At 44.9% G+C, this 27,544-nt stretch overlaps 1 protein-coding gene and 1 long non-coding RNA gene across 2 annotated transcripts in view; one reads left to right on the top strand and one right to left on the bottom strand.

Annotated features, from left to right (window-relative positions):
- Positions 1-434: 434 nt before the first annotated feature.
- LOC143774954 (uncharacterized) lies at positions 435-27,515 on the bottom strand. Its single transcript, XR_013215571.1, has 3 exons — positions 27,398-27,515; positions 979-1,067; positions 435-568 (listed from the first exon to the last, which is right to left on the bottom strand). It is a non-coding gene; the product is annotated as an uncharacterized LOC143774954 (long non-coding RNA).
- Positions 27,045-27,544, top strand: part of BAZ1A (bromodomain adjacent to zinc finger domain 1A) — a 152,307-nt gene continuing 151,807 nt past the window's right edge. The window contains exons 1-2 of the mRNA XM_077262762.1: positions 27,045-27,196; positions 27,414-27,544. Coding sequence (XP_077118877.1) covers positions 27,432-27,544 — 113 coding nt within the window. The 5' untranslated portion in view covers positions 27,045-27,196; positions 27,414-27,431. The remainder of the gene's footprint in view (positions 27,197-27,413) is intronic.

The following is a 27,544-nucleotide window of genomic DNA, read 5'->3' as shown; positions in this document are numbered from 1 at the left end:
AGGACACAGCCCCGACAGTTCTGGACCCAGCATAGGACAGGTACCCACAGCCCAATTATCCTCCTTACAGAATCAAAACCTTTCTATACTATAAAAAGTGCATTAAAAAACGTGGCTTCACATCTGCACCAAAAATGCATCAAATAAGGGTGAGAAAATTGTTATTGTGTAGTTTGGTGCGGATCCAGCGGAAAATTAAAAACACAGTATTTCTGCAACGTGTGAACACTGCTTTACAGACAAAAAAAGCCAGATGTCGTATAGTGAAGCTACATAAAGATGAGCAAGTTCTGGCGGCTCCGACTGTGAATGAAGGAACAAAAGATAAATCCACAGGTCCCAACTAGAGATGAGAAGAACGTGCAGATGACATTGCACCAGCCCTGGGTGATCAAAAGCCGTGCTGGAAGATAAGAGGTTAGCGGCCTCCTGTCCAGCTGCCAGGTAGCAGTGATGTGGACCGGAGTCCCCAGGATACAGCGGACAGTCCCGGATTTGGGTCTACGCACTGCAGTCTCAGGCGTCTGCTGAGTGTCCCTCTCTGCCAGTGCCCCTCTGACAACTCCTCCTGCCAGGGGAGAAAGAAATGGTAAATGGGCACGGATTGGTGTGTTTACAACATTTGCCGATGCGCACTGTAGTGTGCCACATGATTTGTCCCTTTTTCTGTTAACAGTTGGCAGGTGTGGGGACACATGGCTGATAACGTTGTGCACCATTTGTTACTACCAGAGGCGTAGCTAGGTTTTTGGTTCGGGGGGGCGAAGCTTCTGAGTGGGCCCCTAACCAGGTAACCTTGATAACAACTCGGTGATGCACCCTGATAGTGGAGGAGAACCTCAGCAGATGACCACGCTGTTACTGAAAATAATCTCAATATAACAACCAACATGGATATTACCACCATATGGTCAGTGGTAGACACTAGTCCTACAGAGCATATTACAGATCACAGCACAGTAACAGATAATGTCTTACCGCTGACATTCTTACTGATAGTTGTCACTTTTCCCGTCTTTTCTATCTGGCCCAGATCGACATGACAACTTCTTCCAGCCATGACTCGGCTGTAGAGAATACAACAAAGACACGTTTCACACCTCATATTTTCAGCCCCATCACCATCTATTCCCAACCTGCACATACTCCTCATCCTGCTGATATCCCAATACTGAGCCGCTGCTGCCGTATGTGTCTTTATAACTGCCCCTGATACCCCAATACTAAGCCGCTGCTGCCGTATGTGTCCCTATTACTGCCCCTTATACCCCAATACTGAGCCGCTGCTGCCGTATGTGTCCCTATTACTGCCCCTGATACCCCAATACTAAGCCGCTGCTGCCGTATGTGTCCCTATTACTGCCCCTGATACCCCAATACTGAGCCGTTGCTGCCGTATGTGTCCCTATTACTGCACCTGATACCCCAATACTGAGCCACTGCTGCCGTATGTGTCCCTATTACTGCACCTGATACCCCAGTACTGAGCCGCTGCTGCAATATCTGTCCCTATTACTGCCCCTGATATCCCAATACTGAGCCGCTGTTGCCGTATGTGTCCCTATTACTGCCCCTGATACCCCAATACTGAGCCGCTGCTGCCGTATGTGTCCTTATTACTGCCCGATACCCCAATACTGAGCCGCTGCTGCCGTATGTGTCCTTATTACTGCCCCTGATACCCCAATACTGAGCCGCTGCTGCCGTATGTCCCTATTACTGCACCTGATACCCCAATACTGAGCCGCTGCTGCCGTATGTGTCCCTATTACTGCCCGATACCCCAATACTGAGCCGCTGTTGCCGTATGTGTCCCTATTACTGCCCCTGATACCCCAATACTGAGCCGCTGCTGCCGTATGTGTCCCTATTACTGCACCTGATACCCCAATACTGAGCCGCTGCTGCCGTATGTGTCCCTATTACTGCCCCTGATACCCCAATACTGAACCGCTGCTGCCGTATGTGTCCCTATTACTGCACCTGATACCCCAATACTGAACCGCTGCTGCCGTATGTGTCCCTATTACTGCACCTGATACCCCAATACTGAGCTGCTGTTGCCGTATGTGTCCCTATTACTGCCCCTGATACCCCAATACTGAGCCGCTGCTGCCGTGTGTCCCTATTACTGCCCCTGATACCCCAATACTGAGCCGCTGCTGCCGTATATGTCCCTATTACTGCACCTGATACCCCAATACTGAGCCGCTGCTGCCGTATGTGTCCCTATTACTGCACCTGATACCCCAATACTGAGCCGCTGCTGCCGTATGTGTCCCTATTACTGCCCGATACCCCAATACTGAGCCGCTGTTGCCGTATGTGTCCCTATTACTGCCCCTGATACCTCAATACTGAGCCGCTGCTGCCATGTGTCCCGATTACTGCCCCTGATACCCCAATACTGAGCCGCTGCTGCCGTATGTGTCCCTATTACTGCACCTGATACCCCAATACTGAGCCGCTGCTGCCGTATGTGTCCCTATTACTGCACCTGATACCCCAATACTGAGCTGCTGGTGCCGTATGTGTCCCTTTTACTGCACCTGCTGTGTGGTTCTCTGTGCCTTCTAAATTATAAAGCAACCCTCTATATAACCCTCTTTCTGACCTTGATAGCCACATTCAGCTCTGCAAGAGGGTCGCGAGCCACATCCAGCTCCTGCTCCCCCCACAGTAGGGGCAACCAAAGCCCCTATTACGGGCATTATGATAACCAAAGCTTTTCCACACAAATTACCGTAAAGCAGTATACCAAGATGCAGAGGCTCCCACCAAACCCCCATTCAGCATTCTTCCATCACGCACTCCCAACAAAGTCACATCCAGCTTCAAGCACCTACTCTGACCGGTACACAAACAGAAATAATCCAGCACTGCATATTTCCAAGGGCCAAAGGTGAATGATTTAAAACCTTTCCCATATAACAATCTGGCACATCGCCCGGTGAAATGCTCCAAAAAACAGATTATATACTAAAGGAACCAGAGTATATAATTCACCACCACAAAGATCTTATTTTTAAAAGATTCAATTTTTATTTGTATATTCCATATAAAAACAATAAAGTACAAATAAATACAATAGAGGAGAACAACAACTGAGCACTCAAAGGGGGAACCACTGCTTCATTTAGTCTGACTAGGTATAGCATGTGTCCATATATTTGGGAGGTGATATCGTTGCTATAAATGCTATTAGTTTCAAGATCATACCCAAATTGCAAGTTACTTGATACCACATAATCCCTAACAATACATATACACTCCCAGCATCATTGCTTACCCATTGTAGGTTCGGTTAGAAGCGGTGGTCCACCCTGCGACCCCTGACGCGCGTTTCGCGTTTAGATGGCTTTCTCAAAGGGGATGTAAATAAGTCCCGCACATGCCCTTCCTTAAATAATGCCCCCAATTACTGATGAAAAGTCGGCGCACGCGCCCGCGCTCCACCGCACATACAAAAAACGTCACTTCCTGCTGGCGTCATCTGCCCAGTGCGCATGCGGGTAAAAGTGTACCCTGTGACGTCAGGCGCAGGCGCACTGTGCAATATTGTCGCCACACAGAAATACGCTGTGCGAAGAGAAGCGCGGTGCGCACGCGCACCATCAGGAATGGTAAGGCTCGGAACTAGAGGGAAAACAGAAAGGAGAAAAGAGAAGAGAGAAGAAAAAGATAAACGGAAAATAGTATAAAAATTTGTACGTATAGTGCCGTCCCCTCATCAACTCATCCATAGGGTATGGCACATGAGGCATTTAAGCACAGATTACTGCGCCAAATAAATATTAAGGTGGAAATATTGCAGCATATCGCTTCATAAACAACGCTATATTAGATAGCACAGCACATATTGTATCTTGGCAATGGTCTCATAAAGAGGCAAAGTGACATAATGTGAAAATAAAAAGTGCTACTCATAAAGAATCCCCACCTATAACGGTGAGGATTAACAACTTATCCGTAACGAGTACTGGATAATTTTAAACCATGTGCTACATTATAAACTATTCAAGACATAAATCTAAGAACAAAAAACTGTGAAGGTAATTAAAACCCTATATGAAGTGCAGAAGTGACGTATATATATAGAATTTGTAACATACAGTACATCATATATCACAAACGTGAAATAGTGCAAAAAGAGAACCATAGATAATCTTATTAAATATACAGTTATAACTAAGAAGATCTTCCTCTTCCTTTGTTTTTGATGACATGTTCCTTTTTGTCCCTCAGATCCGAACTTATTCATAGAAGGATAGGCAGTCTTCTATAGCTCATATAGTCTAAAACAAATATGCTAAAATAAACAAACAGGACAAACAATTAAAATAAGTAACAGAGGAGATAAACAACTGTTGTGAATTTGGATTCTGGGCTCCCCCGGTGGCCGCTTGTGGAATTGGACTTGTCATCCTCTTTCCTGTTTCACCTGGTTCCATCAGTAGTGGGTGTCGCTATTTAAGCTCATTTCTCTGGTGGTTTCTTGCCGGTCAACAATGTTATCTGATGCCTCTCAGTGCTTGTTCCTGCTTCTGACAACTACTAGATAAGTTGGACTTTTGTCCATGTTTCATTTTGCCTATTTGTTCCAGTTCACAGCTGAAGTTTTGTTACTGTGTCTGGAAAGCTCTCGTTGATCAGGGATTGCTACTCTGGCGTTATGAGTTAATGCCAGAGTTTAAGGTAATCTCTGGATGGTGTTTTGTTAGTGTTTTTCTGCTGACCATGAAAGTATACTATCTGTCTTCTGCTATCTAGTAAGCGGACCTCAAATTTGCTAAGACTATTTTCCTGCTGCGTTTGTTGTTTCATCTGAACTCACCGTCATTATATGTGGGGGGCTACTGTCTTCTTTGGAATATTTCTCTAGAGGTGAGCCAGGTCTTATATTTCCCTCTGCTAGCTATTTAGGTCTTAGGCCAGAGCTGGGCATCTAGCGATAAATAGGAAATGCTACCTGGCTATTTCTAGTTGCGCGGCAGGCTTAGTTCATGGTCAGTATAGTTCCATCTTCCGAGAGCTTGTCCCTCTATAGGCTTGCTATGATCTCTGCCTGCAGAGATCATGACAGTTTGACCGGCCAATAAAGTGTTAAAGACCCAGGTTGAGAAAGGAGAGTTATAAGAAGTCTGCTGGAATTTTTTTTTTTTTTTTTTTTCCCTCCAGTTTGCCTTGCTGCAGTCTTTTTTCTCTCTCTCCTCCTAATCTCTGTATGGCTCTGTGTGCACCTGACAATAATGGATCTTCAGAGTGTAACTGCGGGTTTGAATAATCTCATCACGAAAGTACAAAATTTACAAGATTTTGTGGTACATGTTCCAGTATCTGAGCCGAGAATTCCTTTGCCGGAGTTCTTCACAGGGAATAGAGCTAGCTTCCAGAATTTCCGAAATAATTGTAAGCTTTATTTGTCCCTGAAGTCTCGTTCAGCTGGAGACCCTGCTCAGCAGGTTAGGATTGTGATTTCCTTGCTCAGGGGTGACCCTCAAGATTGGGCCTTCTCATTGCCAGCAGGGGATCCTGCGTTGCGCGATGTGGATGCGTTTTTTCTGGCCTTGGGCTTGCTTTATGAGGAACCTCATTTGGAACTTCAGGCAGAAAAAACTTTGATGGCACTATCTCAGGGGCAAGACGAAGCTGAGGTTTACTGCCAAAAATTCCGTAAATGGTCTGTGCTTACTCAGTGGAATGAGTGCGCCTTGGCGGCAACTTTCAGAGAAGGTCTCTCTGATGCCGTTAAGGATGTTATGGTGGGGTTCCCTGTGCCTGCAGGTCTGAATGAGTCCATGACAATGGCTATTCAGATTGATAGGCGTCTGCGGGAGCGCAAACCGGTGCACCATCTGGCGGTGTCTATGAAAAAGACGCCAGAAAGTATGCAGTGTGATAGAATTCTGTCCAGGAGCGAGCGACAGAATTTTAGACGGAAGAATGGATTGTGCTTCTATTGTGGGGATTCTACTCATGTTATATCAGCATGCTCTAGGCGTACAAAGAAGCTTGATAAGTCTGTTTCCATTGGCACCATTCAGTCTAAGTTTATTTTGTCTGTAACCCTGATTTGCTCTTTGTCATCCATTGCCACGGACGCCTATGTTGACTCTGGCGCCGCTCTGAGTCTTATGGATTGGTCCTTTGCCAATCGTTGTGGTTTTGATTTAGAGCCTTTGGAGACTCTTATTCCTCTGAAGGGGATTGACTCCACCCCATTGGCTAATAATAAACCACAATACTGGACACAAGTAACCATGCGTATCAATCCGGATCACCAGGAGATTATTCGTTTCCTGGTGCTGTATAATTTACATGACGATTTGGTACTGGGATTGCCATGGTTGCAGTCTCACAATCCAGTCTTGGACTGGAGAGCAATGTCTGTGTTGAGCTGGGGTTGTAAGGGTATTCATGGGGACTTACCTTTGGTTTCTATTTCGTCGTCCATTCCCTCTGAAGTCCCTGAGTTCCTCTCTGATTATCAAGACGTCTTTGACGAACCCAAGCTTGGGTCGTTACCTCCGCACCGTGAGTGCGATTGTGCCATAGATTTGATACCGGGTTGCAAATATCCAAAGGGTCGTTTGTTTAATCTGTCTGTGCCGGAACATGCTGCTATGCGGGAATATATAAAGGAGTCTTTGGAAAAGGGACATATTCGTCCATCTTCTTCTCCCTTGGGAGCTGGGTTTTTCTTTGTCTCAAAAAAGGACGGCTCTTTGAGACCATGTATTGATTATCGGCTTCTGAATAAGATCACTGTTAAGTACCAATACCCATTGCCATTGCTTACTGATTTGTTTGCTCGTATAGAGGGTGCTAAGTGGTTCTCTAAAATTGATCTTCGTGGGGCGTATAATTTGGTGCGGATCAGGCAGGGGGATGAGTGGAAGACCGCATTTAATACGCCTGAGGGCCACTTTGAGTATTTGGTCATGCCTTTTGGTCTTTCTAATGCCCCTTCAGTTTTCCAGTCTTTTATGCATGATATTTTCCGCGATTTTCTGGATAAATTTATGATAATATATCTGGATGATATTCTGATTTTTTCTGATGACTGGGACTCTCATGTCCAGCAGGTCAGGAGAGTTTTTCAGGTTCTGCGGTCTAATTCTTTATGTGTGAAGGGGTCTAAGTGCGTTTTTGGGGTCCAGAAAATTTCCTTTTTGGGGTATATTTTTTCTCCCTCTTCCATTGAGATGGATCCCGTCAAGGTGCAAGCTATTTGTGACTGGACTCAGCCCTCCTCTCTTAAGGGTCTTCAGAGATTTTTGGGCTTTGCCAACTTTTACCGCCGATTTATTGCTGGTTTTTCGGATGTCGTTAAACCACTGACTGATTTGACCAGACATGGCGCTGATGTTGCTAATTGGTCCCCTCATGCTGTAGAGGCCTTTCAGGAGCTTAAGCACCGTTTTGCCTCTGCCCCTGTGTTACGTCAGCCTGATGTGAATCTGCCTTTTCAGGTTGAGGTTGACGCTTCGGAGATCGGAGCTGGGGCAGTGTTGTCGCAGAAAGGTTCCGACTGCTCCGTCATTAGGCCTTGTGCCTTCTTTTCTCGCAAATTTTCGCCCGCAGAGCGGAATTATGATGTTGGGAATAGGGAGCTTTTGGCCATGAAGTGGGCGTTTGAGGAGTGGCGCCATTGGCTAGAGGGGGCTAAGCATCAGGTGGTGGTATTGACTGACCACAAAAATTTGATTTATCTTGAGACTGCCAGGCGCCTGAATCCTAGACAGGCGCGCTGGTCTTTATTTTTTTTCTCGCTTTAATTTTGTGGTGTCATACCTACCGGGTTCTAAGAATGTTAAGGCAGATGCCCTTTCTAGGAGTTTTGACCCGGACTCTCCTGGTAATGCTGAACCCACAGGTATCCTTAGGGAGGGAGTAATTTTGTCGGCCGTTTCTCCTGATCTGCGGCGGTCCTTGCAAGAGTTTCAGGCGGATAGACCGGATCGTTGTCCGCCTGATAGACTGTTTGTTCCGGATGATTGGACCAGTAGAGTCATCTCTGAGGTACATTCTTCTGCATTGGCAGGTCATCCCGGAATTTTTGGTACCAGGGATTTGGTGGCAAGATCCTTCTGGTGGCCTTCCCTGTCACGAGATGTGCGAGTCTTTGTGCAGTCATGTGACATTTGTGCTCGGGCCAAGTCTTGTAGTTCTCGGGCTAGCGGACTGCTGTTGCCCTTGCCTATTCCTAAGAGGCCTTGGACACACATCTCGATGGATTTTATTTCAGATCTGCCTGTTTCCCAGAAGATGTCTGTCATCTGGGTGGTCTGTGACCGTTTCTCTAAAATGGTCCATTTGGTTCCTCTGCCCAAGTTGCCTTCTTCTTCTGAGTTGGTTCCTCTGTTTTTTCAGAATGTTGTCCGATTGCACGGTATTCCTGAGAATATTGTTTCTGACAGAGGTACCCAATTTGTGTCTAGATTTTGGCGGGCATTCTGTGCTAGGATGGGCATAGATTTGTCTTTTTCATCTGCTTTTCACCCTCAGACTAATGGCCAGACCGAGCGGACTAATCAGACCCTGGAGACATATCTGAGGTGTTTTGTCTCTGCTGACCAGGATGATTGGGTTGCTTTTTTGCCATTGGCAGAGTTCGCCCTCAATAATCGGGCCAGCTCTTCCACCTTGGTGTCCCCGTTTTTCTGTAATTCGGGGTTTCACCCTCGATTTTCCTCCGGTCAGGTGGAATCCTCGGATTGTCCTGGAGTGGATGCGGTGGTGGAGAGATTGCATCACATCTGGGGGCAGGTTATGGACAATTTGAAGTTGTCCCAGGAGAAGACTCAGCGTTTTGCCAACCGTCATCGTCGTGTTGGTTCTCGGCTTTGTGTTGGAGATTTGGTGTGGTTGTCTTCTCGTTTTGTCCCTATGAGGGTCTCTTCTCCTAAGTTTAAACCTCGGTTCATCGGCCCTTATAGAATATTGGAGATTCTTAATCCTGTTTCTTTCCGTTTGGACCTCCCTGCGTCCTTTTCCATTCATAACGTTTTTCATCGGTCGTTATTGCGCAGGTATGAGGTACCTGTTGTACCTTCAGTTGAGCCTCCTGCTCCGGTGTTGGTTGAGGGTGAGTTGGAGTACGTTGTGGAGAAAATTTTGGACTCTCGTGTTTCCAGACGGAGACTCCAGTATCTGGTCAACTGGAAGGGTTACGGCCAGGAGGATAATTCTTGGGTCAATGCATCTGATGTTCATGCTTCTGATCTTGTTCGTGCCTTCCATAGGGCTCATCCTGGTCGCCCTGGTGGATCTGGTGAGGGTTCGGTGCCCCCTCCTTGAGGGGGGGGTACTGTTGTGAATTTGGATTCTGGGCTCCCCCGGTGGCCGCTTGTGGAATTGGACTTGTCATCCTCTTTCCTGTTTCACCTGGTTCCATCAGTAGTGGGTGTCGCTATTTAAGCTCATTTCTCTGGTGGTTTCTTGCCGGTCAACAATGTTATCTGATGCCTCTCAGTGCTTGTTCCTGCTTCTGACAACTACTAGATAAGTTGGACTTTTGTCCATGTTTCATTTTGCCTATTTGTTCCAGTTCACAGCTGAAGTTTTGTTACTGTGTCTGGAAAGCTCTCGTTGATCAGGGATTGCTACTCTGGCGTTATGAGTTAATGCCAGAGTTTAAGGTAATCTCTGGATGGTGTTTTGTTAGTGTTTTTCTGCTGACCATGAAAGTATACTATCTGTCTTCTGCTATCTAGTAAGCGGACCTCAAATTTGCTAAGACTATTTTCCTGCTGCGTTTGTTGTTTCATCTGAACTCACCGTCATTATATGTGGGGGGCTACTGTCTTCTTTGGAATATTTCTCTAGAGGTGAGCCAGGTCTTATATTTCCCTCTGCTAGCTATTTAGGTCTTAGGCCAGAGCTGGGCATCTAGCGATAAATAGGAAATGCTACCTGGCTATTTCTAGTTGCGCGGCAGGCTTAGTTCATGGTCAGTATAGTTCCATCTTCCGAGAGCTTGTCCCTCTATAGGCTTGCTATGATCTCTGCCTGCAGAGATCATGACAAACAACCATATTATCATATCTCATTTTTTATTTTTTATATAGGATAAGGAGCCCCTTATACAGACTGTGAGAAGAGCAGGGCATATCAAAGCCACAGGCCATCACTTTCGTCAAACAGAAATCTGCCACAAAAGAAAAGACCCCCCTTATAAGAAAGGCGCAAAAGTCAATTTTTCATTTAGCCCCTTTGGGGATAAGGTCCCCAGGATCGTAATCCATCTGCACTCACGCTGGGCCAGGATTTGTTTCAAATTTCCGCCTCTCACACCACCGTGAATGCAGTCAATACCCCGGACCTTGAGACCCCTGGGATCGCATCCATGGAATTCCTTGAAATGTTTAGGTAGAGTTTTTAATATAGATAAATCCTCCTCATCTTTAGCGGCCTTGATATCACGTACATGCTCACGGACTCTAATCCTGAGTTCTCTAGAGGTCAGCCCAACATAAATAAGGGAGCAAGGACAAGTCGCATAATAAATTACGTATGATGTACCACAAGAAATACGATCGCGAATCTTGAATACCCTGCTCCCATCAGACACCATAAAGGTGTCACATCTCAAAATATTTGGACATGCCACGCATGACCCACAGGGGGAGCAACCATTTCTCGGACCACCAGAATTGAACAATCTCTTTTCCTTCGCCACATAGTGGCTCCTAACCAAATGGTCACGCAGGTTTTTGCTCCTCCTCTGTGTCATACGCGGCTCCTCTGGTATGTTGGCTGCCAGGACCGAGTCCGTAAGCAGTACTGGCCAATGTTTTCTCAAAATTCCATGGATCCGATCCCATTGGCAATTAGATGTAGATATGTAGCTAATCTCATATTTATTATTTTCAACCCTTTTTTTAGATGGTTTCAATAACTCACTTCTCTCCACATTTCGTGCCCGTTTATATCCAGCCCTTATACAGCGACCACTGTAGCCCCTGGATTTAAATCTCTCTGCCAAGATTGTGGATTGTCTCTCAAAACGTGTCGTTGTGGAGCAAATCCGCTTGTTTCTGAGATACTGACCAACTGGGATGGCCTTAATTGTGGAGTAGCTATGTGCCGAGGAGGCATGCAGGAGTGAGTTAACCGAAGTGTCTTTTCTATATAGGTCAGTTTCTATCCTTCCATCCTCCCCGACAACTAAGCTAATGTCCAAAAAGTTCACACATTTCTTATGAAAATTATATGTAAATTTTAAATTAAAAGAATTTGAATTAAGGTACCGCATAAAGCCCGATAGGCTGGTCTCGTCACCTTCCCAAATCATCAACACGTCATCAATGTAACGAAACCAGCCTATCACCGGGTCCGCTGCCTGTGCCCCGTCGCCCTGAAAAATATGTCTCTCCCAAAAGCCAAGAAAGAGATTTGCATAGGCCGGGGCACAGGCCGCGCCCATTGCGGTACCCTGTATCTGCAAAAAAAACCGATCTTTAAATACGAAAAAATTGTGTGTCAAAATAAATTCCAGTAAATCCAAAATCAAATCAGATAAATGGCCATCCCAGTTGGCCGTCTCAAGAAAGAACCGGGCTGCTCGCAATCCATCGGAATGCCTGATAGAGGTATACAACGATTCAATATCGATAGTTACCAACAACATATTGTCATCGATTGAGACACCATCAATCTTGGTGAGAACGTCTGTAGTGTCTCTGACATAGGAGGGGAGAGTCTCAACCAAAGGTTTGAGATAGAAGTCAATGAATTTGCATACATTATCACTCAACCCCCCTATGCCAGAGACAATTGGACGTCCAGGTGGATTAAGTTTGTCTTTATGTATTTTTGGTAGAAAATACAGTGTCGCCACTTTTGGGAACTTCGGTAATAAACCCTCTATGACTTTTTTGGGGACAATACCGGACTCAAGGGCACAATTTAGAATTAATTCCAATTCCGTCTGGAATTTCATCATGGGATTTTGTGGGAGCAAACGGTAAACTTCCTTATTTTTCAACTGGCGAAATGCCTCCTTCTCGTATTTCTCAACCGGCCAGATCACGACATTCCCTCCCTTGTCTGCCGGCTTTATCACAACCGTATCGAGTGCCTGCAGTTCTCCCAAGGCCTGTCTTTGTCTTTTTGTAAGGTTATCGTTGTATATTCTATGTGATAACCCTTTAAGATCCTCTGCAACCAATCTGCAAAATATCTCCACCTGGGGACAAACAGACAAGGAAGGGAACGTACGCGATCTGGACACGATCGAGGAGGGAAAGGAAATACCTTGGTTTTCAGCTTGTTGCTCATTCAATAGATCCTCCAATGCAGCCAGTGCTTGTTGTTCAATGATATTTGTAAGGCCCAGCTGTGTATTGGTCTGGTTATGGAGTTTCTTTAATACAAGTTTACGGCATAGAAGATGAACATCTTTCAATGCTGTGAAAAAATCAAATCCGTTACGTGGTACAAAATTTAAACCCAATTTAAGCAAATCACTCTGAGTCTCAGACAAAGGGTATGTAGACAGATTAATTACCTCCAAATTAGTATTTTTTGCCTTCCGTTCATATGTTGAAGGGAAGTTGAGTTTTCTTTTACTATTTGTTGGATTTCTTTTGGGGTATCTAGATTTTCCATATCCATCTTTGTCTGGAATCTTAGAATTTTCAGAAGTGATGCTGGAATCATCAGCCGAGGTAAGGGAAGAAATAGATCCAGATCTTATTTGGGATCTGGGGCGATTGTTAAAGTTCCTTTTCCATCTATAAACTTTATTCTCCTGAAAATCAAGATTATCTCTATGCAGTTTTTTGGCTTTAAATTCACCAATTTCCTTCTCCCATGTGGAGAAATCCTTCTCCAGGTCTGTATTGAGTCTATCCAAAGCTTCAGGGGTTAAATCCCCTTTAATTAAAGTTTGCAGCTCCTCAATCTCTTTTTCCAAATCTCCTAATTTGCTCTCATCCAATCTCATTAGAATTTCTATAAAACTGCGAGAACATCTTGTCGCAGTCTCTTCCCATTCCTTTTTAAAGGTAGTGTCTTCTACTGGGAAGGAGGGGAAAATTTGAACACGTAATCCTCTCGGAATTAAGCCTCGAGTCAGGTACTGTCCCAAAGATGCCCTGTTCCACCACAGTCTAGTTCGTTTATGTAGTAAAACCTTCAATCTAATAATTTGTTCCTTAGACTCCCTGTTACTTAGTTCCAGAGTACCAGCTGTGTCCTCCTTAAAGACATCATTCAATCGAGATAACCAAGATTGGTCTCGAGCACGAAAATCCATGTGCCTAGGATTTGAAACTGTGGATAACACAGAAATAATCAGTACACAAACAGAAATAATCCAGCACTGCATATTTCCAAGGGCCAAAGGTGAATGATTTAAAACCTTTCCCATATAACAATCTGGCACATCGCCCGGTGAAATGCTCCAAAAAACAGATTATATACTAAAGGAACCAGAGTATATAATTCACCACCACAAAGATCTTATTTTTAAAAGATTCAATTTTTATTTGTATATTCCATATAAAAACAATAAAGTACAAATAAATACAATAGAGGAGAACAACAACTGAGCACTCAAAGGGGGAACCACTGCTTCATTTAGTCTGACTAGGTATAGCATGTGTCCATATATTTGGGAGGTGATATCGTTGCTATAACGACTTTTCATCAGTAATTGGGGGCATTATTTAAGGAAGGGCATGTGCGGGACTTATTTACATCCCCTTTGAGAAAGCCATCTAAACGCGAAACGCGCGTCAGGGGTCGCAGGGTGGACCACCGCTTCTAACCGAACCTACAATGGGTAAGCAATGATGCTGGGAGTGTATATGTATTGTTAGGGATTATGTGGTATCAAGTAACTTGCAATTTGGGTATGATCTTGAAACTAATAGCATTTATAGCAACGATATCACCTCCCAAATATATGGACACATGCTATACCTAGTCAGACTAAATGAAGCAGTGGTTCCCCCTTTGAGTGCTCAGTTGTTGTTCTCCTCTATTGTATTTATTTGTACTTTATTGTTTTTATATGGAATATACAAATAAAAATTGAATCTTTTAAAAATAAGATCTTTGTGGTGGTGAATTATATACTCTGGTTCCTTTAGTATATAATCTGTTTTTTGGAGCATTTCACCGGGCGATGTGCCAGATTGTTATATGGGAAAGGTTTTAAATCATTCACCTTTGGCCCTTGGAAATATGCAGTGCTGGATTATTTCTGTTTGTGTACTGATTATTTCTGTGTTATCCACAGTTTCAAATCCTAGGCACATGGATTTTCGTGCTCGAGACCAATCTTGGTTATCTCGATTGAATGATGTCTTTAAGGAGGACACAGCTGGTACTCTGGAACTAAGTAACAGGGAGTCTAAGGAACAAATTATTAGATTGAAGGTTTTACTACATAAACGAACTAGACTGTGGTGGAACAGGGCATCTTTGGGACAGTACCTGACTCGAGGCTTAATTCCGAGAGGATTACGTGTTCAAATTTTCCCCTCCTTCCCAGTAGAAGACACTACCTTTAAAAAGGAATGGGAAGAGACTGCGACAAGATGTTCTCGCAGTTTTATAGAAATTCTAATGAGATTGGATGAGAGCAAATTAGGAGATTTGGAAAAAGAGATTGAGGAGCTGCAAACTTTAATTAAAGGGGATTTAACCCCTGAAGCTTTGGATAGACTCAATACAGACCTGGAGAAGGATTTCTCCACATGGGAGAAGGAAATTGGTGAATTTAAAGCCAAAAAACTGCATAGAGATAATCTTGATTTTCAGGAGAATAAAGTTTATAGATGGAAAAGGAACTTTAACAATCGCCCCAGATCCCAAATAAGATCTGGATCTATTTCTTCCCTTACCTCGGCTGATGATTCCAGCATCACTTCTGAAAATTCTAAGATTCCAGACAAAGATGGATATGGAAAATCTAGATACCCCAAAAGAAATCCAACAAATAGTAAAAGAAAACTCAACTTCCCTTCAACATATGAACGGAAGGCAAAAAATACTAATTTGGAGGTAATTAATCTGTCTACATACCCTTTGTCTGAGACTCAGAGTGATTTGCTTAAATTGGGTTTAAATTTTGTACCACGTAACGGATTTGATTTTTTCACAGCATTGAAAGATGTTCATCTTCTATGCCGTAAACTTGTATTAAAGAAACTCCATAACCAGACCAATACACAGCTGGGCCTTACAAATATCATTGAACAACAAGCACTGGCTGCATTGGAGGATCTATTGAATGAGCAACAAGCTGAAAACCAAGGTATTTCCTTTCCCTCCTCGATCGTGTCCAGATCGCGTACGTTCCCTTCCTTGTCTGTTTGTCCCCAGGTGGAGATATTTTGCAGATTGGTTGCAGAGGATCTTAAAGGGTTATCACATAGAATATACAACGATAACCTTACAAAAAGACAAAGACAGGCCTTGGGAGAACTGCAGGCACTCGATACGGTTGTGATAAAGCCGGCAGACAAGGGAGGGAATGTCGTGATCTGGCCGGTTGAGAAATACGAGAAGGAGGCATTTCGCCAGTTGAAAAATAAGGAAGTTTACCGTTTGCTCCCACAAAATCCCATGATGAAATTCCAGACGGAATTGGAATTAATTCTAAATTGTGCCCTTGAGTCCGGTATTGTCCCCAAAAAAGTCATAGAGGGTTTATTACCGAAGTTCCCAAAAGTGGCGACACTGTATTTTCTACCAAAAATACATAAAGACAAACTTAATCCACCTGGACGTCCAATTGTCTCTGGCATAGGGGGGTTGAGTGATAATGTATGCAAATTCATTGACTTCTATCTCAAACCTTTGGTTGAGACTCTCCCCTCCTATGTCAGAGACACTACAGACGTTCTCACCAAGATTGATGGTGTCTCAATCGATGACAATATGTTGTTGGTAACTATCGATATTGAATCGTTGTATACCTCTATCAGGCATTCCGATGGATTGCGAGCAGCCCGGTTCTTTCTTGAGACGGCCAACTGGGATGGCCATTTATCTGATTTGATTTTGGATTTACTGGAATTTATTTTGACACACAATTTTTTCGTATTTAAAGATCGGTTTTTTTTGCAGATACAGGGTACCGCAATGGGCGCGGCCTGTGCCCCGGCCTATGCAAATCTCTTTCTTGGCTTTTGGGAGAGACATATTTTTCAGGGCGACGGGGCACAGGCAGCGGACCCGGTGATAGGCTGGTTTCGTTACATTGATGACGTGTTGATGATTTGGGAAGGTGACGAGACCAGCCTATCGGGCTTTATGCGGTACCTTAATTCAAATTCTTTTAATTTAAAATTTACATATAATTTTCATAAGAAATGTGTGAACTTTTTGGACATTAGCTTAGTTGTCGGGGAGGATGGAAGGATAGAAACTGACCTATATAGAAAAGACACTTCGGTTAACTCACTCCTGCATGCCTCCTCGGCACATAGCTACTCCACAATTAAGGCCATCCCAGTTGGTCAGTATCTCAGAAACAAGCGGATTTGCTCCACAACGACACGTTTTGAGAGACAATCCACAATCTTGGCAGAGAGATTTAAATCCAGGGGCTACAGTGGTCGCTGTATAAGGGCTGGATATAAACGGGCACGAAATGTGGAGAGAAGTGAGTTATTGAAACCATCTAAAAAAAGGGTTGAAAATAATAAATATGAGATTAGCTACATATCTACATCTAATTGCCAATGGGATCGGATCCATGGAATTTTGAGAAAACATTGGCCAGTACTGCTTACGGACTCGGTCCTGGCAGCCAACATACCAGAGGAGCCGCGTATGACACAGAGGAGGAGCAAAAACCTGCGTGACCATTTGGTTAGGAGCCACTATGTGGCGAAGGAAAAGAGATTGTTCAATTCTGGTGGTCCGAGAAATGGTTGCTCCCCCTGTGGGTCATGCGTGGCATGTCCAAATATTTTGAGATGTGACACCTTTATGGTGTCTGATGGGAGCAGGGTATTCAAGATTCGCGATCGTATTTCTTGTGGTACATCATACGTAATTTATTATGCGACTTGTCCTTGCTCCCTTATTTATGTTGGGCTGACCTCTAGAGAACTCAGGATTAGAGTCCGTGAGCATGTACGTGATATCAAGGCCGCTAAAGATGAGGAGGATTTATCTATATTAAAAACTCTACCTAAACATTTCAAGGAATTCCATGGATGCGATCCCAGGGGTCTCAAGGTCCGGGGTATTGACTGCATTCACGGTGGTGTGAGAGGCGGAAATTTGAAACAAATCCTGGCCCAGCGTGAGTGCAGATGGATTACGATCCTGGGGACCTTATCCCCAAAGGGGCTAAATGAAAAATTGACTTTTGCGCCTTTCTTATAAGGGGGGTCTTTTCTTTTGTGGCAGATTTCTGTTTGACGAAAGTGATGGCCTGTGGCTTTGATATGCCCTGCTCTTCTCACAGTCTGTATAAGGGGCTCCTTATCCTATATAAAAAATAAAAAATGAGATATGATAATATGGTTGTTTATCTCCTCTGTTACTTATTTTAATTGTTTGTCCTGTTTGTTTATTTTAGCATATTTGTTTTAGACTATATGAGCTATAGAAGACTGCCTATCCTTCTATGAATAAGTTCGGATCTGAGGGACAAAAAGGAACATGTCATCAAAAACAAAGGAAGAGGAAGATCTTCTTAGTTATAACTGTATATTTAATAAGATTATCTATGGTTCTCTTTTTGCACTATTTCACGTTTGTGATATATGATGTACTGTATGTTACAAATTCTATATATATACGTCACTTCTGCACTTCATATAGGGTTTTAATTACCTTCACAGTTTTTTGTTCTTAGATTTATGTCTTGAATAGTTTATAATGTAGCACATGGTTTAAAATTATCCAGTACTCGTTACGGATAAGTTGTTAATCCTCACCGTTATAGGTGGGGATTCTTTATGAGTAGCACTTTTTATTTTCACATTATGTCACTTTGCCTCTTTATGAGACCATTGCCAAGATACAATATGTGCTGTGCTATCTAATATAGCGTTGTTTATGAAGCGATATGCTGCAATATTTCCACCTTAATATTTATTTGGCGCAGTAATCTGTGCTTAAATGCCTCATGTGCCATACCCTATGGATGAGTTGATGAGGGGACGGCACTATACGTACAAATTTTTATACTATTTTCCGTTTATCTTTTTCTTCTCTCTTCTCTTTTCTCCTTTCTGTTTTCCCTCTAGTTCCGAGCCTTACCATTCCTGATGGTGCGCGTGCGCACCGCGCTTCTCTTCGCACAGCGTATTTCTGTGTGGCGACAATATTGCACAGTGCGCCTGCGCCTGACGTCACAGGGTACACTTTTACCCGCATGCGCACTGGGCAGATGACGCCAGCAGGAAGTGACGTTTTTTGTATGTGCGGTGGAGCGCGGGCGCGTGCGCCGACTTTTCATCAGTAATTGGGGGCATTATTTAAGGAAGGGCATGTGCGGGACTTATTTACATCCCCTTTGAGAAAGCCATCTAAACGCGAAACGCGCGTCAGGGGTCGCAGGGTGGACCACCGCTTCTAACCGAACCTACAATGGGTAAGCAATGATGCTGGGAGTGTATATGTATTGTTAGGGATTATGTGGTATCAAGTAACTTGCAATTTGGGTATGATCTTGAAACTAATAGCATTTATAGCAACGATATCACCTCCCAAATATATGGACACATGCTATACCTAGTCAGACTAAATGAAGCAGTGGTTCCCCCTTTGAGTGCTCAGTTGTTGTTCTCCTCTATTGTATTTATTTGTACTTTATTGTTTTTATATGGAATATACAAATAAAAATTGAATCTTTTAAAAATAAGATCTTTGTGGTGGTGAATTATATACTCTGGTTCCTTTAGTATATACTCTGACCGGTAGTATCATTCTGTCTCCATCATACCAAACTTTAAATTATCGCTAAACCCCCAGGACCAGTAGAAGTGTACCCAAATCAGCTCTTCTCTGCAGGGCTACTCACAAAGTTCACCATTTTGAGATGTGCTCTTCATACAAGTTTACTAAATCTGGAGCTAATGCACCAAGATGGCAGACAGCTGCGAGCCACAATTCATGGGACATGTGGCTCCCGAGCTACAGGTTGGGGACCCCCTGCTCTATAATATGGTAATGCCAGGTGCAAATGCCCTCGAAAACAGTGCCCATATTTTGCCCCCTAGAAAGTAATTCTGCCCTGTGTGCCCCTTTGATAGTCACAGTAACCCGAGTTCCCCTATGACAATAAGTTCCCACTTAACATTGAATAATGTCCCGAGTCTCCCCCCCTTACAGCTCCCCTATACACAGGACAATGGCACTGTATAGTACCACCCACACAGTATACTGACCCCTTAGTAGCCTCCAAACCCCCACACTGTATGATGGCCCCTAGATAGCCTCCATATAGTATAATGCACCAGATAGTCCTCAATATAGTATAATGCACTCCCCATAGGCAGACTCTGTAGTATAAGGCAGCACCCCATAGGCAGACTCTGTAGTATAAGGCAGCACCCCATAGGCAGACTCTGTAATATAAGGCCACACCCCATAGGCAGACTCTGTAGTATAAGGCAGCACCCCCATAGGCAGACTCTGTAGTATAAGGCAGCACCCCATAGGCAGACTCTGTAGTATAAGGCAGCACCCCATAGGCAGACTCTAATATAAGGCCACACCCCATAGGCAGACTCTGTAGTATAAGGCAGCACCCCCATAGGCAGACTCTGTAGTATAAGGCAGCACCCCATAGGCAAACTAGTATAAGGCAGCACCCCATAGGCAGACTAGTATAAGGCAGCACCCCATAGGCAAACTCTGTAGTATAAGGCGGCACACCATAGGCAGACTCTAGTATAAGGTGGCACCCCATAGGCAGACTCTAATATAAGCCAGCACCCCATAGTCAGACTCTGCAGTATAAGGCAGCACCCCATAGGCAGACTCTAGTATAAGGCGGCACCCCATAGGCAGACTCTAGTATATGGCGGCACGCCATAGGCAGACTCTGTAGTATAAGGCGGCACCCCATAGGCAGACTCTGTAGTATAAGGCGGCACCCCATAGGCAGACTCCGTAGTATAAGGTGGCACCCCATAGGCAGACTGTAGTATAAGGCGGCACCCCATAGGCAGACTCTGTAGTATAAGGCGGCACCCCATAGGCAGACTCTGTAGTATAAGGCGGCACCCCATAGGCAGACTCCGTAGTATAAGGTGGCACCCCATAGGCAGACTGTAGTATAAGGCGGCACCCCATAGGCAGACTCTGTAGTATAAGGCGGCACCCCATAGGCAGACTCTGTAGTATAAGGCGGCACCCCATAGGCAGACTCTGTAGTATAAGGCATCACCCCCATAGGCAAACTGTAGTATAAGGCAGCACCCCGTAGGCAGACTCTGTAGTATAAGGCTTCGTGCACACGATGCAGTTTTTGCTGCGGATCCGCAGCAGTTTTCCATGCGGGGTACAGTACAATGTTACCCTATGGAAAACAAAAACCGCTGTGCCCACGATGCGGAAAAATCCACGCGGATTCGCTGCATGTCACTTCTTTCTGCGGATTCCGCAGCGGTTTTCAACATGCACCAATAGGAAAGTGCTGTTGAAAACCCGCAGAGGAATCCGCAGAAGAAACCGCAGGAAAATCCGCAGTGAAAACCGCAGCGTTTTGCACTGCGGATTTTCCAAATCCGCTGCGGAAAAATCCGCAGCAGAATCCGCATCGTGTGCACATACCCTAAGGCAGCACCCCGTAGGCAGACTCTGTAGTATAAGGAAGCCCCCATAGGCAAACTGTAGTATATGGCAGCCCCCACAAACAAACACATGGAGTAAACAGAGAATCTCATAAATCATTCTAAAATGTTTCTTTTATTAGATAAATAATACAAATAAGTATTTCAAATAACAATATACAGAAAATACATGGAAGGATCCAAGGAACAAACTAGTAGTGTACCGGGGTATCAGTGGGAAAACAAGTAGAATTCCACATGGTGATAGCCAAAATTCTATACTGCTGCAAAACAATAATAATGAGCGAGACACAGCCCAGTCACAGATCTATTACACAGTTGCACGTATGAGGATACCGCATCTCTTAAAGCGCAGTGGAATAATCAAAGAGGCTTACCCATGCTCTGGAGTGAATCCCACGAACTCCCTGACACCCCTGACGCGCGTTTCGCGGTCCAGCTTTCTCAAAGGGGAGGTAAACTTATGCTAGTCACTCAGCTTTAAATAGAAAGAAACCGGAAGTGCCTGATGACATCGGCGCACCCGTCCCGGACTACATCTCCCATCATCCCTATGGCCGTCACAGAGGAAGTGCACATGTGGGTGGAATTCCTGCCTCTGACGTCATTGAGACATGCGCATGCCACCAAGATGATTGGGTTCAGGAAGTCAGGGCGCGCGTGCGCACCATCAGCCGCCATTTTCTTGAAGACCACATATGCGGCCGTTGCTCCGAGGGTACAGGGGAATTCTGTAGTGTCTCCCTCAAAGGTAAAGTGCAAAAAATGGCAACAAAATATGTTGCTGAACAGCACAACAGTTAAGGTTATGCGCTAGTGCCCAGATTAAAGGAATCCTAAATGAAAGTGCTGCAGTGCAAATTGTTTTCAATGAAACAAATATTAATTAATAAAGTGCCATTGTGCAAATGACGTGGCTGTCAGCTGCCACAATTATAATATGAATGTGTACCCAAAGGCATAAAGAAATATCAATACTACATTTAGTGCAGAAAAAGAATTACAAACAGAGAATATACATAAGTATACATGACTACTGAAAAACATGAAGAAAAATAACAAAAAAGAAGAAAAAATAATAATAATGATGTGATTCCCCCTTTATATCCCTCTTCAGGATCAAATAGAAGAGTCCCAAGGCGGCTTGACGGAAAGGTCTTGAAAAAAGTCAAATACGGTAACTTCACATGACCGGTAACTATAACTAAAAAAGACAATAAAAATAAAGTTAAAATGCATAAAAACAAAACAGTGGACATATTCCAAGGAAGGACGAGAGACTCTTTACCCATAAATTTTATCAATTCCTAACAAGGATATATGACATATAAACAAGCGTCCAAGAGGTGATGGAACAGGACACCCATGATCCACCACATAATTATATATATATATATATACACTCACCGGCCACTTTATTAGGTACACCTGTCCAACTTCTTGTTAACACTTAATTTCTAATCAGCCAATCACATGGCGGCAACTCAGTGCATTTAGGCATGTAGACATGGTCAAGACAATCTCCTGCAGTTCAAACCGAGCATCAGTATGGGGAAGAAAGGTGATTTGAGTGCCTTTGAACGTGGCATGGTTGTTGGTGCCAGAAGGGCTGGTCTGAGTATTTCAGAAACTGCTGATCTACTGGGATTTTCACGCACAACCATCTCTAGGGTTTACAGAGAATGGTCCGAAAAAGAAAAAAAATCCAGTGAGCGGCAGTTCTGTGGGCGGAAATGCCTTGTTGATGCCAGAGGTCAGAGGAGAATGGGCAGACTGGTTCGAGCTGATAGAAAGGCAACAGTGACTCAAATCGCCACCCGTTACAACCAAGGTAGGCCTAAGAGCATCTCTGAACGCACAGTGCGTCGAACTTTGAGGCAGATGGGCTACAGCAGCAGAAGACCACACCGGGTACCACTCCTTTCAGCTAAGAACAGGAAACTGAGGCTACAATTTGTACAAGCTCATCGAAATTGGACAGTAGAAGATTGGAGAAACGTTGCTTGGTCTGATGAGTCTCGATTTCTGCTGCGACATTCGGATGGTAGGGTCAGAATTTGGCGTAAACAACATGAAAGCATGGATCCATCCTGCCTTGTATGGAGCATCTTTGGGATGTGCAGCCGACAAATCTGCGGCAACTGTGTGATGCCATCATGTCAATATGGACCAAAATCTCTGAGGAATGCTTCCAGCACCTTGTTGAATCTATGCCACGAAGAATTGAGGCAGTTCTGAAGGCAAAAGGGGGTCCAACCCGTTACTAGCATGGTGTACCTAATAAAGTGGCCGGTGAGTGTATATACATATACCAGAGGGGAAAAATCATAAAAAGGAAGAAAAGCTCAAATTCTCGTTTAGGCCTCTAGGTGTTAGAGTGTCAAGGGTTACAATCCATCTGCACTCACGTTGTGCCAAAAGTTGTTTTACATTGCCACCCCTGACACCCCCATGGATTTTCTCAATTCCCCTCACCATCAAATGACCAGGATCAGACCCATGGTACTCCTTGAAATGTTGCGGCAGTGTCTTCAACATGGAGTTATCTGTTACATCTTTAGCAGCCCTAATATCCCTCACATATTCCCGTGTCCTAACCTTTAACTCCCTTGATGTAAGTCCCACGTAAATAAGTGAGCAAGGGCAAGTGGCATAATAAACCACATATGTGGTGTTACATGACATGAAATCTTGAATTTTAAACACTCTATTGCCATCAGATGAAGTAAATGTTTTGCATCTTAGGATGTTAGGACATGCGACACACGAGCCGCAAGGGAAACATCCATGTTTAGGACTGCCGACATTAACCCCTTCATGACCGTGGGATTTTTCGTTTTTCCGTTTTCGTTTTTCACTCCCCTCCTTCCCAGAGCCATAACTTTTTTATTTTTCCGTCAATTTGGCCATGTGAGGGCTTATTTTTTGCGGGACAAGTTGTACTTTTGAATGACACCATTGGTGTTACCATGGCATGTACTAGAAAACGGGAAAAAAATTCCAAGTGCAGTGAAATTGCAAAAAATGTGCAATCCCACACTTGCTTTTTTGTTTGTTTTTTTTTGCTAGGTTCACTAAATGCTAAAACTGACCTGCCATTATGATTCTCCAGGTCAGTACGAGTTCATAGACACCTAACATGACTAGGTTATTTTTCACCTAAGTGGTGAAAAAAAATTCCAAACTTTGCAAAAAAATAAATAAATAAAATTGCGCCATTTTCCGATACTCGTAGCGTCTCCATTTTTCATGATCTGGGGTCGGTTGGGGGCTTATTTTTTGCGTGCCGAGACGGCGTTTTTAATTATACCAATTCGGTGCAGATACCTTCTTTTGATCGCCCGTTATTGCATTTTAATGCAAATCGCGGCGACCAAAAAAACGTAATTCTGGCGTTTCGATTTTTTTTCTTGTTACGCCGTTTTGCGATCAGGTTAATGCTTTTTTTTATTGATAGATCGGGCGATTCTGAACGCGGTGATACCAAATATGTGTAGGTTTGATTATTTTTTTATTGATTTATTTTGATTGGGGCGAAAGGGGGGTGATTTAAACTTTTATATTTTTTTTTATTTTTTTCACATTTTTTTTTACTTTTTTTTAAACTTTTACCATGCTTCTATAGCCTCCATGGGAGGCTAGAAGCAGGCACAGCCCGATCGGCTCTGCTACATAACAGCGATCATCAGATCGCTGTTATGTAGCTAAAATGCAGGTGTGCTGTGAGCGCCGACCACAGGGTGGCGCTCACAGACACCGGCGATCAGTAACCATAGAGGTCTCAAGGACCTCTATGGTTACAATATCCAAGCATCGCCGACCCCCGATCATGTGACGGGGGTCAGCGATGCGCTCATTTCCGGCCGCCCGGCCGGATGCGGTAGTTAAATGCCGCTGTCTGCATTTGACAGCGGCATTTAACTAGTTAATAGCGGCGGGTGATCGCGATTTCACCCGCCGCTATTGCACGCACATGTCAGCTGTAAAAAACAGCTGACATGTCGCGACTTTGATGTGCGCTCACCGCCGGAGCGCACATCAAAGCAGGGGACCCGACATCGGACGGTATAGTACGTCCGATGTCGGGAAGGGGTTAAAGAGAGTTTTTTGTTTAGCCACATAATGGCTTCTCACCAAGTTATCTCTAAGATTTCTACTCCTACGTTGAACCATCCTTGGTGATGAGGGTAATAATGATGCCAAAACAGGATCCGTGCGTAGCACCGACCAATGTTTGGATAAAATCCCATGGATCCGATCCCAGTGACAATTTGACGTAGAAATGAATCGAATCATGGGGTCATCCATATATTGGCTCTTTTTAGACTGAACGAGTAGATCCTCCCTTCTTGTAGCTTTAGCTCTCTTATACCCCGCCTTAATGCACCGATTGCTGTATCCACTGGCACGAAAGCGATCAGACAAGGCAACGGACTGTCTCTCAAAACGTTCCTCAGTGGAACAGACTCGTCTATTTCTTAGAAATTGTCCAACTGGGATGGCCTTAATTGTTGAGTAGCTGTGTGCTGAGGAGGCATGTAACAGTGAATTCACTGAGGTTTCTTTGCGATAGAGATCAGTTTCCATCACCTTATCCTTCCCAACACACAAGCTGATATCCAGAAAATCAATCCTGCTAGAATGCCAAGTATACGTAAATTTCAGATTGAATGGATTAATGTTAAGTTGATTGCATGAAATTGGACAGGCTGGCATCATCTCCGTTCCAAATTAGCAGTACATCATTGATGTATCGATACCAGCCTATCACTGGGTCTGTGGCGTGCACCTCGTCACCATGAAAAAGCCACCTCTCCCAAAACCCAAGAAAGGTTGGCGTATGACGGGGCGCACGCTGCACCCATGGCTGTACCCTGAGTTTGTAAATAAAACATAGGCAGACTCTGTAGTATAAGGCGGCACCCCATAGGCAGACTCTGTAGTATAAGGCGGCACCCCCATAGGTAAACTGTAGTATAAGGCAGCACCCCGTAGGCAGACTCTGTAGTATAAGGAAGCCCCCATAGGCAGACTCTGTAGTATATGGCAGCCCCCATAGGCAGACTCTGTAGTATAAGGCAGCCCCCCATAGGCAGACTCTGTAGTATAAGGCAGCCCCCATAGGCAGACTAGTATAAGGCAGCCCCCATAGGCAGACTCTGTAGTATAAGGAAGCCCCCATAGGCAGACTCCGTAGTATAAGGCAGCCCCCATAGGCAGACTCTGTAGTATAAGGCAGTCCCAATAGGCAGACTCTGTAGTATAAGGCAGCACCCCATAGGCAGACTCTAGTATAAGGCAGCACCCCATAGGCAGACTCTAGTATAAGGCAGCACCCCATAGACAGACTCTGTAGTATAAGGCAGCACCCCATAAGGCAGACCCCCGGGCCATAGTCAGACTCTGTAGTATAATGCAGCTCCCCATAGGCAAACTAGTATAAGGCAGCACCCCATAGGCAGACTGTATAGTATAAGGCAGCACCCCCATAGGCAAACTGTAGTATAAGGCAGCACCCCATAGGCAAACTCTGTAATATAAGGCAGCACCCCATAGGCAGACTCTGTAGTATAAGGCAGCACCCCATAGGCAGACTGTAGTATAAGACAGCACCCCATAGGCAGACTCTGTAGTATAAGGCAGCACCCCATAGGTAGACTCTAGTATAAGGCAGCACCCCATAGACAGACTCTGTAGTATAAGGCAGCACCCCATAAGGCAGACCCCCAGGCCATAGTCAGACTCTGTAGTATAATGCAGCTCCCCATAGGCAGACTGTAGTATAAGGCAGCACCCCATAGGCAGACTGTATAGTATAAGGCAGCACCCCCATAGGCAAACTAGTATAAGGCAGCACCCCATAGGCAAACTCTGTAGTATAAGGCAGCACCCCATAGGCAAACTGTAGTATAAGACAGCACCCCATAGGCAGACTCTGTAGTATAAGACAGCACCAACACCCCCCCTGCGGCTCAGGGGCCCCATAGTGGCCGGGCGCCAGAGCAGGGAGCTCGATTCTCCCTGCTGTACTGCAGAATGTAACTGTATACTCTGTGGCAGGCCACGGTCAGTATTTTACATCAGTATTTGTAAGCCAAAACCAGGAGAGGAACAATCAGAGGAAAAGTGTAATAGAAACACATCACCTCTTACGTATTTATCACCCACTCCTGGTTTCGGCAGGCAAGCTGACAGAACTGCTGCTCCTGCAGTACCGCGCACCACCACAGCAGCGCTGTCACACAGAATAGACACAAAAGGGAACTCTCCCGCCAGCTGCTGCACCGACACAAGGGATCAGCCCGCCACCTCGTCTTCTTCCCGCCTACCGGCCCTCCTCCATCTCCTCACAGCCGGAAGTAGCCGGCGGGATAATACGCGCGCCGCTTGGACAGTCCCGGACACCGCGGCTCCTCACATGGGTACCGGTCTCCTGCTCCTTTCGTCTGGCTGCAGTCACGTGGTGGCCTCCTTCTACAGGCGCCCGGGACTGGGTTCCTTTTCGTTACCGTAATACCTGTTATGTGAGGGCCTCGGGCCCGGGTATTAGTGACAGTACCGCTGCAGCCCCCGCGCTCGGGTCGGAATAAAGCGTCGCTTGTTAGCTGCGCGCAGGCGCTGACCTGTCTGTCTCCACAGTGTTACCATAGCGGAGACATGCCGCAGCTGCACCGCAAGCCGTTCTCCCGGAGGCCGCCGCCCGCCGACCTGCAGCCCGAGGAGCTCCTCTTCTACTGCCGGACCACCAACGAGGTGTTCCGGGACTACGA

Source organism: Ranitomeya variabilis, chromosome 1, assembly GCF_051348905.1.
Source record: "Ranitomeya variabilis isolate aRanVar5 chromosome 1, aRanVar5.hap1, whole genome shotgun sequence".
In the NCBI taxonomy this organism is placed as follows: domain Eukaryota; kingdom Metazoa; phylum Chordata; class Amphibia; order Anura; family Dendrobatidae; genus Ranitomeya; species Ranitomeya variabilis.
The sequence above is the reverse complement of the archived record's forward strand: the minus strand, read 5'-3'. Positions and strand labels throughout refer to the sequence as shown.